The sequence below is a fragment of the Fundulus heteroclitus genome, chromosome 19, assembly GCF_011125445.2.
Source record: "Fundulus heteroclitus isolate FHET01 chromosome 19, MU-UCD_Fhet_4.1, whole genome shotgun sequence".
NCBI lineage: Eukaryota > Metazoa > Chordata > Actinopteri > Cyprinodontiformes > Fundulidae > Fundulus > Fundulus heteroclitus.
In genome coordinates, this window is record NC_046379.1 from 6,671,756 (window position 1) to 6,689,376 (window position 17,621).

The 17,621-nt window shown below is 41.4% G+C and overlaps 2 protein-coding genes across 6 annotated transcripts in view; one reads left to right on the forward strand and one right to left on the reverse strand.

The window, feature by feature from the left end:
- Window positions 1-7,935, forward strand: part of evla (Enah/Vasp-like a) — a 57,370-nt gene extending 49,435 nt beyond the window's left edge. For all 5 annotated transcript variants that reach the window (XM_012864562.3, XM_012864561.3, XM_012864559.3 and 2 more), the window contains 8 exons: window positions 4,111-4,358; window positions 4,463-4,578; window positions 4,752-4,779; window positions 4,888-4,930; window positions 6,090-6,150; window positions 6,240-6,297; window positions 6,393-6,450; window positions 6,587-7,935. In XM_012864562.3, the coding sequence (XP_012720016.2) occupies window positions 4,111-4,358; window positions 4,463-4,578; window positions 4,752-4,779; window positions 4,888-4,930; window positions 6,090-6,150; window positions 6,240-6,297; window positions 6,393-6,450; window positions 6,587-6,624 (650 nt within the window). In that variant the 3' untranslated portion in view covers window positions 6,625-7,935. The remainder of the gene's footprint in view (window positions 1-4,110; window positions 4,359-4,462; window positions 4,579-4,751; window positions 4,780-4,887; window positions 4,931-6,089; window positions 6,151-6,239; window positions 6,298-6,392; window positions 6,451-6,586) is intronic.
- A 3,045-nt stretch (window positions 7,936-10,980) lies between these two features.
- Window positions 10,981-16,483, reverse strand: degs2 (delta(4)-desaturase, sphingolipid 2). The gene is made up of 3 exons (XM_012864602.3): window positions 16,308-16,483; window positions 12,223-12,965; window positions 10,981-11,185 (listed from the first exon to the last, which is right to left on the reverse strand). Exons 1-3 carry the CDS (start codon window positions 16,387-16,389, stop codon window positions 11,042-11,044), a joined length of 969 nt encoding a protein of 322 aa, XP_012720056.2. The 5' UTR covers window positions 16,390-16,483; the 3' UTR covers window positions 10,981-11,041.
- Window positions 16,484-17,621: the final 1,138 nt, after the last annotated feature.

Below are 17,621 nucleotides of genomic sequence, written 5' to 3' on the forward strand. Positions count from 1 at the left end.
TTACACTCTGTGTGTGCGTGCGCATGTGTTGGATGGCTCATATGTGAACTGGGAGTGTGTTTGGATTCTAATGAAGGTACCACACCCGCATCGTTAGACACCAACACGAGAGCCGTAGATGTGCCAACAGCCTGAGCAAACCCTCTGGGACTCTCCCCCCCCCCCCCCCCCCCCCCGTCGTACAGGTCGGGTGAGACCCGCAGAAACAACCGTGTTAGGCAATAAAACCGAAGCGCTTGTCCTGTCAAACCTGTTCGCTGCGGAGAGAGATCTACCAGAGGGCCGGCTGACGTTAGCTAGACGCTGTTTTTCCCCGTCAGGTTTCGGCCTATTTGCTTTGGGCTTCTTGCAAAAAAAAAAAATGCAATCAGAGGCAGAGACTTTACAGGAAACATCTGAAGCGATCAAACACTCTATTTTTTATCTCATCTCAGTGTCTTTTGGATATAGGGTGTTATGGTGGTATCATTTAATTCCCTGGAAAACCTCAACAACATGCAGCATGAACTACAGTGCCTTGCAAAAACTAGTCATCTGCGACTAAATTTCTTACTTTTCCTTTCACAAATGCAAACCGCAGTGTTTTTTTATTAGGTTTCATGGGACGGATCAAGAAAAAGTAGTCCTTAGCTGTAATTACTTTGTATAACCACCTTTCACTGCAATTAAAATCTGCAAGTCTCTATTACACTGCAAAAACGGATTTAAAAATAAGTAAAATGTTCTTAAAGTTAGTGTATTTATCCTTGATTTGAGTAGGTAAGTAAGATTATCTGCCAATGGAATGAGTATTTTTACCCCTAAAATAAGACAATTAGATATACTGCACTTGAAATAGGATGATGGAGATGAGTTGTTCCTATTTTAAGTGCAAAAATCTTATTCCATTGGCAGATAATCTTATTTACCTGCTCAAATCAAGGACAATTGCACTCATTTTAAAGAACATTTTACTTATTTCTAGTTCCGTTTTTGCAGTGTAGCTTTATAGATCTATTGCCTGAAAAGTTGCTAAACAGCTCAACTCAGTCAGGTTGGATGGTGAACATCTTTGAACATCATTGTTTTAGTTTTGCCACTTATGCCTAATTGGATTTGCAAGGAGGACAACCCGTTACATTTGGCATGGATTTAACACGCCGTTTGAGAAAAGTAAGATTATAGTTTAAGGACCTGGTCGTACTGCTGCTAATAACAGACCAACAAATTTTGTTCTCTACCAGAAAAGGAGAAAGTTCAGATATTAGTCTTGAACTAAAGCTTGATTTCTCTGGGAGTATACAGCAGGATAATGACCCAAAGCACTCCGGCAAGCCCACCTCTTTAGAAAACATGACATATATGACAGGTTTGAAGCCGCCTAGTCAATGTCTGGGATTGAGATACTGGGGCGTGACCTTAAACAGGAACTACCCGCTCAAAAACCCTTCAGTGTGGCTAAATTAAACCAATTTGGGAAAGAGGGCTGAGCCAAAGTTGCAGAAGGTCGTAATGGATGCATTGCCAGCTATCGCTAACTCTTGCTAAAAGGTATCGCCTCCAAGAGCGGCACCATTATATGGGTTAGGGTGCAATTATTCTTTTTTTACGTAGAGCCAGTTTAGTCTGGATAACCTTTGGAGATGATTATTGGAAAACAGATAACTTAGGATATCTTTGTCTAATAATAAAATTTGTTTGGTTAAACATTTATGTCTGACAAAGAAGCAAATAATTTTTCCCTGTGCTGCATCCATTTCAAGCTAATTTTAGGCACACACTGAAAACTTATTCACCAAACATGCTTCCAATATGGAGGCCGTGGGGGTAAACTAAGCGCATTCTGATATTCTACGCTATGGTTGTTTCTACCTATATCTTCTAGTGCAATGTCTTTTCTTTTTACAAATAAAAATTAAAATACATCTTATATTAACTATTAATGTAAATTTCTTGCCTAGGCCGAATCAACTAATCAGAAGATTAATTATGATTAATCCAGACCAAATTTTCTGGCTTGACCTTTTTGATTAGTGCAATTCAGTTTATTTATATCGGGCCAATTCACAACACACGTCGTCTCAAGGCAGCATCCATCCAACGGTGTTACAAGCAGCTTTACTGGACAGAGTAAAATTATATTTCTTATTTTAATTGTGTTTCTTGTTTCTATATTTCTTCCGTTTTGCTAGATGAAAGAGTATAAAAGCTTTAATGAAAAAGGCTCAGTAGTCTTTACTTACAAATGTAGGAATTATGGTTCTGTTCGTGTTTATTTTTCATCAGGATTAAAAGTTCCAGATATAAAAGTCTTAATGACATTTAAGGCTTTCAGGAATGAGCAGTTAGATTAAACCAAAAGAAAGTCACTGAAATTAGGCTGAAAGTAGAGTTTGTGGGTTATGATCTGAACTTTTTTTTTTAAAATGCAGGCTGTCTTTAAGATGAGCGATTGGGAAAAAGTCAAACAAAGTTTTTTTTTCACAGAGGCACTCATCAATGTCATTATAAAGGATTTAGTTTGAGCAATCAATACTGCTGTAAAACCAGACTGACAGCTGTTGAAAACAGTATCATTTAAACAAAGCACTGTTTGTTTAAAAGAGTAATGCGTGTTCTTTCAGGTCCATTGGTAAACCAATAACCTGGACATGTTTTTCCATTTTTATAGCACTCCAGGGTGACCGGTCAACCATAGAAAGTTGCTATTTTTTAGTTTCCTGGTTTCAATTTTAGATTGAAAGGCACCCATTGTTTAAAACTTCACTTCTGGTGAGAGATTAAAGGACTTTAAGGATGTGAATGAGCTAAGCTAAACCAGAATGAATGCCAAACGATGAAAGGTATCCCAGAGGCCGGTGACTGATATGCTCTGTATTTTATTAGGGGTTTATGTGACAGACCAACAAAAGGTGGATCAGGGGACACAAAAAATACATGAAAGAAGGTCATTTGGTCCAGTGAGGACACACATGGTAAAACATGGGGGTGGCAGCGTCATGCTGTGGGGGAGGATTTTCTTCACCAGGGACAGGAAAGCAGGTCAGGTTTGATGGGAAAATGGATGGAGCTAAATAAATGGTTAACTCTGGAAGAAAACCTGCTGGAAGCTGCAAAAGACTTGAGGGGAGTAGTTCCCCTTCCAGCTGGACAAGAACCACGAACACGCAGCGAGTAACGGTTTATATCAAAGCTCATCCACATATCAGAACGGCCCAGATGTTCACGGACTCTTCCCATCCATTCTGACTGAGTATGGGCTGTTTTACAAAGAAGAATGGTCAAAGACCCCACTGTCCATGTTGGTCAATAAACAAGCTGTGCAACAATGCTGGAGACATAACCCAAAAGACCTGCAGTTGTGTTGCAACACAAGTTTATTCTTTTTAAAAGTTATAATTGCAAAGAAAAATTGAAAATCATGTATAGTTTTCCTTCCATGTTACTCCTTTGCGTTGCTCTGTCATATAAAATCCCGATAAATTCCATTGACATGTGTGCTTGTAAAATGACAATGCTAGGGTGTGAATACTTTTGACAGGCGCCAAATCCGGCAAGTTAAACCCAGATTTAGGTTAACGCAACAGCTCCGACTGAGCTTTAAAAAGGGTCTGAAAGATCAGAGGCTTTGGAAATTATGAATATAAAATATCCCAAAAATATAAAACACTCTTCAGAGTTCCTACGATGGTTAAAAGTGTTGAAAGCTCAGTTATAGATCTACTTTTATGATGAAAGACTCTTCATAATGTAAATGTAATTTATCAAACCGTCTGTGATAACAGTTTGGACACAACCGACCCTGTAGTCTTCTTATCCCTCTGCACCTATTTTACAAACATAAAGCAAAAAAAACCGACTAAAACTTAAACTAATTCCTGTACTGTTTTTCCTGAGCCCTCAGCACCAAAGTAAAAAAACTCAAAGCTTTCAAAGGGAATAAGGAAATAGCTCCAGTTGCTTCCCAGTAGTCACCAGGATCGTAGATTGAGCGTTTAGCGCATATTTATTGTATTTTTGGCTGTTAGGCACGTCTCAGATAGTCGTTCTACAACCTTAGCTGCAATAAAACATGAATGTTCTCTCACACAGTTGCACCTTTTAATAAAGGTGTAATTGTGCCCCGTGCAGGCGGCCCCGTCTCTGCAGGTCACCCGGCCATGCTGTCCGTGGCCCCGCCTCCAGCTGCAGCTCCGGCACCCATGGCTGGTCCTCCAGCTCCGCCGCCACCACCGGGTCCACCCCCTCCCATGGCAGTGCCTCCGCCCATGCCCCCTCCTTTGCCCACCGGTGGAGGGCCTCCCGGGGGCCCGCCCGGGGTCCAGCCTTCAGGACTTGCTGCAGCTCTGGCTGGAGCCAAGCTACGGAAAGTTCACAGGGTGAGCTCTCCTGCTTAACCGACATATATTTTGAAAACTTTGTGAATTATTTTAGTATCTACATCAATAAACCGATGGTGAAGTTGCTTTGATTTGTCCCCCAGGATGAGAGCAGCCCGCCCGGCTCTGGGGGTAAATGCGACTCCAACCGGTCGAGTGGGGGCAGCGGCGGCGGAGGAGAGGGTCTTATGCAGGAGATGAATGCCTTACTAGCTCGCAGGTAAAACACCTGCACAGCCATAACGGCTCCAGCCAAGGGGATTCTGGTTTTTAATCAGTAAAAAGATTAAATTCTCTGAACCAGGAAGTACGGTCTGCTTTTACCGTCTATCTGCTCTAAAAACGTATCCATATCCCTGAAGCTCATTTCCTTCTTCCTTCGTCCTCTCTTAGACGAAAAGCTTCAGAGAAACCGGATGAAGTAAGTTGTGCCTTTCTAATTAAAAAAAAATATATACCTTTTCTTTGAGTTGTAAAGTTTTCAGAGGATCAGGGCCGCATTTACCACATTTCTGGTCTTTTTTTACAGGATGATTCAAGCGGTCGAGGTCCGGGTCAGCAGAACTCAACAGGTACGGGACAACAGCAACGCCTAGCTGGGGCAGGAATACCTCACTTTAAACTGAACGGAAACTCAAAATGCATCACTCCTTTTTTGTCATTTAGCCTAGAAAAAGCTTTTAGTAGAAATTTCTCCCGTTTACTAAATTCTTCACCATCAATCCATCCATTTTCCATCATGCTTAGCCCCAGCTGTCAATGAGCGAGATGCGGGGTTCACCCTGGACAGATCGCCAGTCTATGGCAGGGCAAATTCTTCACCAATTTACAGCAATCTTGTCCAAAGTTATCAAGCTCTCCAAGGCTACAAATAGACCCCCCCTCCCCCCCACGAATTTTTCTTTTTCAGATGTTGAATTTGTGCCTCAGCTGATTTAACCGCAAAGAAAAGTAGCCAGAAAGACTGTAATATATATGTCATAACTAAAAAAGAAGCGAAGCCACTTTAAGCTCATCCTTTGCAATCAGGATCGCTGCATCGAGAGCTTAATTTGTGTTTTTATGAAGCGTTAAGTGAATCATTTTGAATTTAAAAATCAGAGAATAACTGGAACCTGATTGGATTAGAAATGTGTGCGTTTTATGCCGTGGTGCAATGGTTCGGTGGTTAGTGTAAATGTTTCCTAAACTGAAAACAACAAAACCGCAATTTAGTCCGTCAGGGAGGGATGAGTGCATGCATTTCTCTCTTTTGTTCCATGCACACTTCTGCGTGAAAGTTTCCATACCTGTGAATAGTTCTGCTGATCGAGACAAGTAAACACATATAACCGTTTTCGCCCTACGGTAAACCATGAAAGTTATAAATAAATCATTGTGGCCACCATCAAGTAGGCCAGTGAATGCATGCACTTGTGCAGAATTGATCCAGATTATGTGGCAGCGGTGCGTCAGTCCTGTTGAACAGATTCGGTCTCTTGTTGTGAAAGAATTGCTGGAATGTATTAGGTAAATAATAAAAGCAAGAGAAAGTCACTTTCATTTGGACTCTGTAATAAACGTACTTAAAGGTCTTTTTAACGTGCACACACAGACTATATATATATATATATATATATATATATATATATATATATATATATATATATATATATATATATATATATATATATATAATGTAAATCAGTAATTGTATCAATGCTATTTTTTTTTCTCCTCATTCTTTAACAGATGCTTTGAAGAAGCCCTGGGAGCGGTCCAACTCGGCAGATAAGTCCTCGCTGGTGTCCAGGTGAGCAGATTGAAGAGTCAGAAAATGATATCTTCTGGAAATACAATCGTTAAAAGCAAATTCTTTGCTCTTCTTCTTTTGTGTTGCAGAGTGAGGCCTATCGGCAGCACCAGCGAAGCCGACACCGAATTTGACAGGATGAAACAGGTGCCTCTCAGCTGTTTTTACCTGCAGGGTTGATTGGGTATTTGGGTGTGGAAAGAGAACTCACAAGCAGACTTTGTTTGTTTGTGTCTCTGCAGGAGATTCTGGATGAGGTCGTGCGCGAGTTGCACAAAGTGAAAGATGAAATCATTAATGGTGAGCAATGCAATGCCTTTTAAAGCTCGATGCACACGTTTCGCACGGAGCATGCTCAGCACCTTGATTTCGATCAAACCCGGTATGAGGAAACAAAGCGTTGTGCCTCAGCTTCCATCCTCTCTTCCCCTTGCAGCCATCAGACACGAAATCGGCAGAATCAGTACCTCCTAATCTCATGCGAGCGAGCCGGAAGGAGGAGCGGGAGGCGGGAGCGGCGGGAGGTGGACGGACACGCAGATGCACAGACACGAGGACCAGGGAATGTTCTCTCAATGTTTCTGTGACCTCGCGACGCCACGGGGCAAGTTGCAGAGACGTTGTGCCAACATTTAAGTCTGCTGGACAGCAAAACGGAAATAGGAAAGCGGGGATTTTTATGAAGGAAGCTGAGAGACTAAAGCTCTGATTAATTTAAGGAAAGGTGGAAAGACGTGGACTTAAAGTTGAAAAAGAAGAGACATTTGTACTGAGTTTGGTGTTGTGGTCCTCTCTGTGCACCTAGACTCAGTCAGCCCAGTGTTGCAGCTTTTTTTTTTTTTGTTTCTGTTCTCCGTTGAGTCTTATGAAGAAAATATTTTTTTTTTTGTTTTCTAAGTTTTTACTGTTTTATTATTTAAACCTGTGGTGATAATGACGACGATGCTGTTGACGACGGTGAGTGTTACATGGTATTAGAGAAGGACAAAGGAATCTTGCACACCATTTCTGTCAGCTTTTTACATTTTCTATGGTCGCTTTTGGTTCGGTTTCTCCCTGAACATTTCATGAGATCAAGCACAATAATGGGGACAGCTGCCGACGCAGACCCACGTGCCCCTCAAATGGCATATTTAAAACAAAAACAAAAAAGGAAAACTTTTATAACATTGCTCATTCTGGTGTTGTATGTCTAACATTTCCTCCACATAGATGAAAATTACCTCCTGTCTCTCCTATCTGAGGCAGAAAATGTTTTTTTTTCAGCGTTATTAATCGAAGCGGAGTCCGCATACGGCTCCGGTGTGACTGAGAAACACGTTGGGGATCGTTCATAAAACAGGCCGACGAGTGTAAATGTGCCGCCCTGTTTTACTTCCCTGCATATGGAACCGTGTCTTCTCTATTAGTCATCCTATGCTTTGTGAACCTCCCAGTATGCATGACCCTCCCTCTCCGTCTCTATTTGTTTTCTATTCGGTTCAAAACTTAATTAAAAATCTATATAAACGGTGGTACATTTATTATAGTGGTTTGTTTCTACAACGGTTCCCCTCCCCCCCCTGTTCTGTAGATGAGATGTTTGAACGTGGTGATGTGGGGTAAAAGTCGAGCTCGGTGTGTAGGTTTTATCTGGAGACGAATGTCCTGAGGAGGGTTGACGGCGACGGCGGTTTAACATGTTTCTGCAGGATGGATTTGGAGAAATACCAGCTGTTGAATTCTGTCCACTCTCCACTCGTTCTGATTTAAAAGCTGGAAGTAAATTTATTCAAACAAAATCAACACGTGTCGTCTCAGAAGTCTCAGTCTTCTTGTGTAAATTTCAGTCGCTTATTTATTGAGATATATATATATACAGGACTGTCTCAGAAAATTAGAATATTGTGATAAAGTTCTTTATTTTCTGTAATGCAATTAAAAAACATGAAATGTCATACATTCTGGATTAATTACAAATCAACTGAAATATTGCAAGCCTTTTATTGTTTTATTATAGCTGATTATGGCTTACAGCTTAAGAAACCCAAATATCCTATCTCAAAATATTAGAATATCGTGAAAAAGTATACTAGTATGCTATTCAACTAATCACTTGAATCGTCTAATTAACTTGAAACACTGCAGGGTTTCCTGAGCCTTGAAAAACACTCAGCTTGGTTCAGTAAACTAAATCACAAGTATGGTAGTGGTTAAGAGACGACATAAGATTCTCACAGTAACTGGTATACTGACCATGGCATTACTGTCCTTGATTGGCCTGCCAATTCCCCTGACCTGAACCCCATACAGAATTTGTGGGCTATTGTGAAGAAGAAGCTGAAATACACCAGACCCAACAATGCAAATGAGCTAAAGGCCGCTATTGAAGCATCCTGGGCATCCATAACACCTCAGCAACGCCACAGGCTGAGTGCCTCCATGCCACGCCGCATTGATGCAGTAATCTGTGCAAAAGGATTCCCAACCAAGTACTGAGTGCATTAATGGACATTTTCAAATGTTTGATTTTGTTTTGCTGGTATAATTTTTTTTTTTTACTTGGTCTGAGGAAATATTCTAATATTTTGAGATAGGATTTTTGAGTTTTCTTCAGCTGTACGCCATAATCAGCGATATTAAAACAATAAAAGGCTTGCGATATTTCAGTTGATTTGTAATGAATCCAGAATGTATGACATTTAATGTTTTTTAATTGCATTACAGAAAATAAAGAACTTTATCACAATATTCTAATTTTCTGAGACAGCCCTGTATATATATATATATATATATATATATATATATATATATATATATATATATATATATATATATATATATATAAATAAATTGCACACACTGATCACCTTTTAAATTAAGTCCTAAGAGAAATTAAGTGTCTCACTAAAATATAAGGGTCCACTTTTGCACGTTTCGACCCTGGTAGACAGCAATCATCTCCCTGCAGCACCTCCGTCCTTTCTAATCCCTGCAGGGTCATATGATGCATTTTTTTTTTTTTTTTGCTGATTGTCTATAGCTGCCTGGTGAGAAGCTATACATGCACAAGGAAAGATTAAAACCCGTGATCTTCCTGCTGCAAGGCAACAACGCCGTTCCACCATGCAGTCACAACCAGGACACCCGTTTATACTCACAGGTGTCTTTACTGCTGCTCAGTTATTCTGTAACCCAAAGTGTGCGTCGGCCAGTCACATGACAGCAACAAAATGTAAGTAGGTGTGTAAGTGTGATGAAGACGACTTGCCAGAGTTCAAAGTGATCCATCAAAATGCTGAGAAAAGGGGAATTTAAGTGTCCGTGACTAAGACATGGGTTTTGGGTCGAGCTAAGTGTTTCTGATTCAAATGTCTCGAGGAGAAAAAATAAAAATCTCCACTGAGATTCAGTTGTTTTGGGAATAAAATGCCTGTGTGACGTCAGAAGGAATGGGCATCAGTCTAATGAAAAGGCAACATGGCCCAGGTAAGCATCGTTTTCAGGTATGCAGAACACCGCCACTGAATCTACAACATCACGCAGATGGGCTACAGCTGCAGACGACCACATTAGGTGCCGCTCCTGTCGGCTCCAAGCGGGGAACAGAGGCGATGATTCAAAACTACCGAATTACAGATTGGAAAAATGTTGCCTGGTCCAACGAGTCTCTGTGTTAGCTGCCATGTTCCCATTAAAAGATGGGATTGATCAACAGTTCAGGCTGCTGGTGGTGGCATAACGGGGACCAACTAACAGTAATTGTCCTCAAACTGGATCTCTCACCTCTTCAGCATCTCGGTTGTGCCAGAAGAGTACTCCCTTTGAAACGGGGTAAAGGTAAAACCCTTTAAAAAGCAGTTATAAGAGCTGTACATGAAATAAACTTTAGGAATCAATTACTCAAAAAAGAAAAGATCATCAGTACTGCGAAAAAGTCTAAAAGCACCTGCGTGTCGGTCGGAGCAAACCCAATCCAAAAAGGTCAGAATCTAACACACAAAGAACCAAACATCCTGCAGACTAACACCACAGGAAAGCCACAGGAGTCTTGTTTCCTGATCGCTGCTCTCAGAAGGGGGAGAACAGTGACAGAAACATTAATTAGGGGGAGAAAGTTTTTCACCGTTTTGCTGTTCATCGCCTCTCCTCTCCTGATTGTATTTTTCATGTTTTGATTTCTGATATCAGAACCACGGCTACTTCACAAAAATCACTCAAAACAATAAAAACAGCATCACAAAACGTATTTATTTATTTTTTAAAAAGGTGGTTAGAAATGGACAGAATATTTTACGAACATCAACACAAAAATATATATATATATATATTTATACATATAACCAGAAAAAAACAATAAACCTGATGGATTCATTGAAACTAAACGTGTTTCGTGTCTGCAGTCAGAATCAAATGGTTTACAGCGGATTGGAGCGTCACTGAAGAAAAAGCTCCTCTTACTCAAAGCGTCAACGCCCGTTTCCCCTTCGGCTCCGTTCTGCGTATGAAGAATCAGTCGGTTTCTTTGTAACGTGGGATTAATGTTCAGGGCAAGATCTTTTCAGGACGCCGGACTCAGGAGAGAGAGGAGACCTGCGACATCTCTGGAGAACATCATGACAATGTATGTGACCTTGACTTTTAGACGCGACCTCGGACCACGTACTGAAAGGAGATTTTTACCCTAATTTCTGGCTATAAGTAAACGCCACGGCAACAGGCCCATCTTCTGCAGGAACACACGCACGAAAAGAAATATCAACCTTTTCGTTTCTCTCTTACGGCTCCTGACAACTGTGCAACTTTTCCAACTCTAAAGAGAAGCAACAACATCAAAACTAGACATTTCTCTGTGGTTAAGTAGAGATTCAACAACTTTAATTAACTTTTCTGTTTAAATACAACCCGAAATCTATTCCAGCTTGTTTAGCTTGTACTCCCGCTTGACTCTAGCGTAAGGGCCGATGCTGTCGTCGAAGACAAAGTCCCACAGCACCCGGAACCAGGAGGTATGCTGCGGCAGGGAGTCGTAATACTCTGCTGCGATCTTTTTGACCTGCAGACAAGAAAAGACAAGGAGAGAAACTTAGTCTGCATCAAAAATCTGACATTTTAACTGCAGATGGTGCAGCGCTGTGAAATAACGCATGATCCTTCATGGAGATCTTCTGCAGTTGCACACTTTTGTCGTTTGATGTTTTTGAACATCAAATTGATAGCAGACAAACAATACAAGCAAAATATCGTTTTCACATAATGGTTCACTAAAATAATCCAGATCATCATGCAGAAAGTCAAACATGGTGGTGGTGTGAGGGTCTGACTGATGAATTTTGCTCCTCAAGCTGAAGATTCGGAAGCTGAATGTCCGACCATCAGCTCAAGCAAACCTGGATTATGCTGCCACCTCTAAATGGCCCACAAAAAGTGAAGATGTAGAAACATCCTAGTCAAAGCACAGATATGAAGCTATTTAAGACGCTGTGACATGTCCTTAAGCAGGCCGCTCGTTCTCAAAAACCTTAAAATGTGGCTGAAATTTAAAAAAAAAAAATGCAAAGCTGGGTGGACCAAAATTCATCCAAAGCGAAGTAAAAAAAATATATTCTTGGTTATTTTGAACACTTGAAGAAAACCGTTGCCTTTGAGGGTGGCAGACTCAGCAATTAGGCCAAATTCATCTTTCACATAAGAGCCCGCTTGGTTAGGAAATATTTTTTTTGCTCCCTGAATAAATAGAGTCCTCAATTTTAACCTCCTTTATGTATTTGCTAGGGTTAGTTTTGTCTGACATTAAAATATATTTCATGATCTGAAACACCGAAGTGTGACAAGACAGCAAAACCAGAAGAAGGGGGTAAATCTGCTTTCACGGTGCTGCAGGGTCAGCAGGATCTCTAAAGAGTTGCATCGAAGCTGCAGAGAAATGTTTACACCATGTTTATAACATGGAAACGAGCTGCCTACACCTGCTCCTCACACCCTGCTCACTGTGCACCTGTCAGCTAATAACAGCCTTGGAAAATATGACTCAACTCCAAAGTTTACTTGCTGTGATATTAATCACGATCGGTGACAGAAGCAGGGACTCACCTGAGGTAGTTTACTGCCGGGTATGCTGGGGAAGTCATGGTGCTCCATGTGATATCCAACATTGAAGGTGATCAAGTTCAGTGCTCCGTAGTACGAATATGTCTCGTGTCCCTTCAGAAACATGTAGTGCTCGGCTATGAAGTGTCCGGAGATGGGATGGATCCCCATGCCCAAAATGGACCCGGCGATGAGGTAAACGATGGGCTTCAGCCCCCAGAAGTAGAAGATCAGAGCATCCACGACGATCTGAACTACTGTGTTCTGGATCTCCATCGGACCCACTGGTTTGGGGTTGACCACCAGAGGTCTCAAGGCGTAGAACAATGGCTGCAGGAAGAGCCAAAGGACCTTCCTGGCAGGCGTGCAGAAGAACCATCCCTCCCAGTCTGTCGGGATGTCCACATCCAGCTGGTCGCCCCCCAGGTACCGGTGGTGGTCGATGTGGTACTTCTTGAAGGAGGCGGAGTAGGGCACCCCGATGGGCAGGTTGGCCCACATGGCAAACCAGCGGTTCCATTTTGCAAGCTTGTTTCCGAAGGCCACGTTGTGAGAGATGTCGTGAATGGCCAGAGTCAGCGAGTGGTTGATGCACCCTCCGAAGGCGTACGCCCAGAAGAAGACCCACTTCCAGGGAAGGTCGCTGACCAAGTAGCAGGCCACGAGCTGGGTTAGGACCATGCCTGACACCACCCACTTCAGCTGAGGGTCTGGACCCATCAGGGTCTTGATTTCTGGATATTTGGCTGAGAAGAGAAAGCCAAAGAGGAAGGTTAAGGACAGAGACGTGAAGAGGTGCAGTGATGTGGGAAAAAAAAATAAATAGGAAAATCATTTATAGGCCAAGATAGCAGCACTGGGATTAATTAACTCAATTTCAAAAGGAGCACATATTGCAAGATGCTCGCCCTTCTCCTGGGAAAACACCTGCTGACAAAAGCCAGAGTTAATTGGTAGAGGTGTTGTGTTGCTGAAATGCGTGTAGTTCAAACCGCAGCCGCCACTGACAACAAGAGCAATTAGGATTGCCTCATGAGTCGGCTTCACCCGCCATTATCCGCTCGTTATGTTACACAAGTCTGGATCTGTCACACTGACCACACCTTATAGAAACTACAAGCAACGCCCGGAAATATGGCACAGGTAAGGTATGCAAAGTGATGGCTTCACGGGTGGGAGGGAGGAGCCAATCCCGTCGTGGATTAGATACGAGCATGCGACTCACCAGCCGGGCAGTGAGAGAGGGGTCGCATGCAAATCAAGGCTGCTGCTTTGTTTACCATTTCCTGTTTCACATCTTTACATGACTTCAGCTTTTCCTGACAGCTAAAGGGTGCATTTCCAATTATTTCTCTGCCGTTTCAATCTCCTGTATTTTAGCAGTTAATGTTTGGTAGGGCAGAATTCATACAGTGACACATATTAAAGGGTAGATATGACGCTTTTCAGTTCTTCCTTTTCACATTAATCATTCAGTTGTGATCTACAAAAATTGGAACTGCAATGCTTTGGTCTGAGCTCCTCGTTAATTTACTCCCACGTTCCCCCTTTTCTGAGGTGCGTCTGAGAGCGACTCGTTTTGGTGCCGTCCCTTTAAATCCAAGAGTCACTTCACACCCTCTGTCCAATAATCTATCAGTTTCACGACAACCAAATTACTCCGTGAAATAAAAATGGCGGATCCGTGAGACTGTTAAGCTGGACGTCCGTGACCTTGTTTAGCAGCTCCAGAGTAAATAGTGTCACGTAACAGTTCAAAAACGGGAATAGATATTAGAGGAGACTGAATGGCTTGAAAAATATGACCCAGAAAGAACATGCTCATCTATGTAGCTCCTGGAGAGACTATATTCAACTTTGTACACAACAAAATGTATTAAAGGGAAAAAAAAAAAAAAGATTTTCCATGACATGTACCCTTTAAAATACGAAATTATCACAATATTGACCCGCACATTACCATCAGGGGTCGTTTTTTTTTTTCCTGTTGCATGATGGGAACTTATCTGAAATGTGATTTATTAGGATTCAGCATTCAGAGGCACTTGACATTTAAAGCCTTAGGCACAGCCCACCTGCAGGGCATAAAGATAAATGAATAACTAGCCCCCCACCCAGCCCCATAAAACCCTGTGTTTAAACTCCCTAATGGCTCTACGCACGCGCACATACAGAGGCCATTAATGGATTTTTATGTCACCGTGAGACGCAACATACTGTGGGTTAACTGACTGATTATGACTGATTGACTGACTGATTATTGCACAAAGGTTTTAACTTGAAAACTATCGTTTCAACAGAAAGACATCAACGCAAAAACGTTATGAAGAGATTATGATTCAGCAGCTATCAGCAGAGTCAGAGTATCATGAGTCTCAGTGATTTATCGTCTTGTCAACTCATGAGATAGCCATAGCCAGGACTCCTCTGCTTGGAGCATGCATGGCGATAAAAAAAACAAGGCTTATGTCTTTATATGTTAGAAGCCTGGACTTTACAGCCTGACTCTGCAGACATGCTGTGAAACAGGAACTCGGTGTTTAGAAGGCCCAGTATCTTCCATGCAAGAAAAGAATGAGGAAACTCATTGCCGCACGCTTGGGGTTAGTATATCATAACTACAACAAAAAAAGCCTTCAATAATTCATGGCTTAGAGGTGTAGAAAAACATCAACAACACCTTGGAGGTGCTCCTTTCACAGCAGAGCGACCACAAACAAAGCCAGGTTTAAATATGCAGCAACAGGTTGCCACCTTGTTAACCTGAACCTCCAATTAGCGAGGATCAAATCAAAGGGAGGGTTAAAAATCAAGTTTTTATTATCTGTTTGTAAAGATAAACAGGAAGGACGATACATCAGAGCGATGATGATTTATAAATCCTGCTAAGAAGCGGCGTTTGTCATATAGCACCCAGCTCCCACTTCGCCTCACACTCATCATGAGACAATAATGAGTCGTGTTACCCAAGAAGCCTGAGGCGTTGTCACCTGCATGTTATACCAATAAGGGACAGAGGCGAAGAAATTACGCGACAGAAAAGGCTAAAAAAAAAGGGAGAGCCCCAAAGCTTCATTTTCACGACAGCCTATATTATGGCCATTCTTTTCATTACTGAGCAGCAACACTTTCACCATCCGGACAGGAGAGGAATGTGACCACAGAGACGGTTGTCCCTCCAGGACAAGGCGGCTTTTTCCTAACAAAACATCATGAGTTAAAAAAAAAAAAAAAAGGAACACGGCAGCCAGTTATAGTCAGGAAAGGATTAATGCTAAATTCTGCAAGAGAAAATTAAATCTGGACCTTAACTTCAAAAAGTTTCGTAGAAAGGACCGAACGTTTGGAGCAGTTCATCCACTGGCAATGAAACTGAGGAGTGTGTGTGACAAAATGGCTAAAACAGAGAAAAACCTGTGAATCCAGAAGCACGTGAACCTAGAGAGCATGAACCGGTTATTTATGATGATACTATTAGTAGTACTAGTATTAATACTAACATTATGTAACCCAGGGCCAAGCCTGCAAATAAGCCTTTGTCTATAGAGGTACTATGGATTGGAAAGTTTTAACTTCTTTTATTTTTATTTCTTGTCCTCAACTAAATATTTAAAGTGTGTTGAAAGTTTACTTGTATAAAAGAAAATAAACTTGTTTCATAAACTTTCCCTGATTAAATAGTTCCATAAATAAATAAATACATACATACATACATAAACCACAGCCTGGAGCTTAAAATGTCCAATATAATTAAAAAACAATTTCCAGCACGTATCTTCATCCTAAAACGTATTAAATTAAAAGTAATGTGAATATATTTTTCTGATTTCATCCGTTTCGCCTTGTGTTCAAACTGCGTTAAGTAACTCCAATGCTTTTATCTGCGCTGACATCATTTTCATGCATCCACTGTGGACAGATAGCCTTTTAAGCAGCAGCTAGTAAACAGGTTTAACCGGATATGGTTTTATAAGTAGGGTAAACCGAGGAACAATATGAAGCCAACGTTCAGCCAAAGAAGGAACTTAAGTAACAACTCCAGTCTGGATGCAGCTTCCCGCGTGTCTGGGAAAACTTTAGGATCTCACCTAGGATTTCTTTCCTCCTGGAGGTGTGTGGCTGGTCAGTGTAGACCCACTCAAAGTCTACTCTTCCACCTGTCTTCCCCATGGCTCTGCTCGCTCTCCTCTGCCAGCGTGAGGGATCTGGCGTTGCCGACCGCGGTGTGTCATCAAACCCTCGCAGTGTCGCGGCACGCCCACTCGCGCAGGTTCTCCACGGCTCCGCCCCGCGCTGGTGCGCCGGCGGAACAGGTGTCCTGTCCGGACAGACCGGCAGCGTACGCGCTGAGTTTAAAACTGTATATAAAAAAACAGCAATTTTGTTTTATGATTTTGAAACATGAAACGAACATCGTGTTTTTACAACAATATTATAGGTTATTTAGTGTGTCGGAAGAGGGGGAAAAATGGAGATTCCTCTTTACCAACTCTTATTTACACCATGCCATTCGTACATTTCTAAATGCCACAGTTCCAAACTAAATATTTAATTGCCAAATGAAATATTTAGTTTCAAATATAATTTGTTTTAATACATTTAGGCTTCTTCTCTTAACGTCTTTGAAACTTCACTTTTGTGGATGCGTTGCTCTGCCTTCACGCATGCGCATTAGAGCAATGGAAGGGAGTGGATGATTTGTGCCAGTGGGGAAGTTGTGCCACCCCGTTTCTAGATAACCATAGAAGAAATTGGTCATATGGCCTCACATTTTTTTTTTTCATCTTGCAAATAATAGAGCCTCATTGCACGAGAGGTAAACACATTTGGATTTCAAAAATGGTGGGGTTGGGGTAATTTATGCCAAAGGAGGGCTTTCCACTTGTGGAAATTGTTGTTATATTATTTTATTGTAATGTTTACACTGTATTCCAACATTTTCTGACAAAGGCTGTGTTTTATTCCTAATTTTAGATCAAACTGAATAATTTAAATGTGAATAGGAAGGATTTAAAAGCATATGTCCCCTTTAAGAAAATTGGCCTTAGAGGTGCTCTTGTGGCACAATAGGCTTGTAGAAAATTGCCTTTTGATGTTACAATGTAACTTTTAAAAAAGCTTCAAATTAGTAATGTTGTTCTGTATTTATCTAGCTTTTATATGGTATTACAGTTTCTGGGATCAGAATATGTATTTTTACTTATCTTCTTATAATCAATGGAACAATTTACACCGATGCATTTTCTCTGAATCTTACCCCACACTGGGGGCAAGTTGTGCCACTGCAATACTTTTTTTTTTTTTTCAGAAATCTGTATTTTTTTAAATATAGTGATTGTTCCCAGGGATGCACCACATCCTGAAATACATGTACATATTTTAATTGGAAGCATTACTGTCTT

Coding starts and splice junctions, on each gene's coding strand:
- degs2 (XM_012864602.3), bottom strand. CDS start 16,389: ATGGGGAAGACAGGTGGAAGAGTAGACTTTGAGTGGGTCTACACTGAC. Junction 12,966..16,307: donor CAGGAGGAAAGAAATCCTAG/GTGAGATCCTAA, acceptor TTCTCTTCTCAG/CCAAATATCCAGAAATCAAG. Junction 11,186..12,222: donor CCGGCAGTAAACTACCTCAG/GTGAGTCCCTGC, acceptor TCTTGTCTGCAG/GTCAAAAAGATCGCAGCAGA.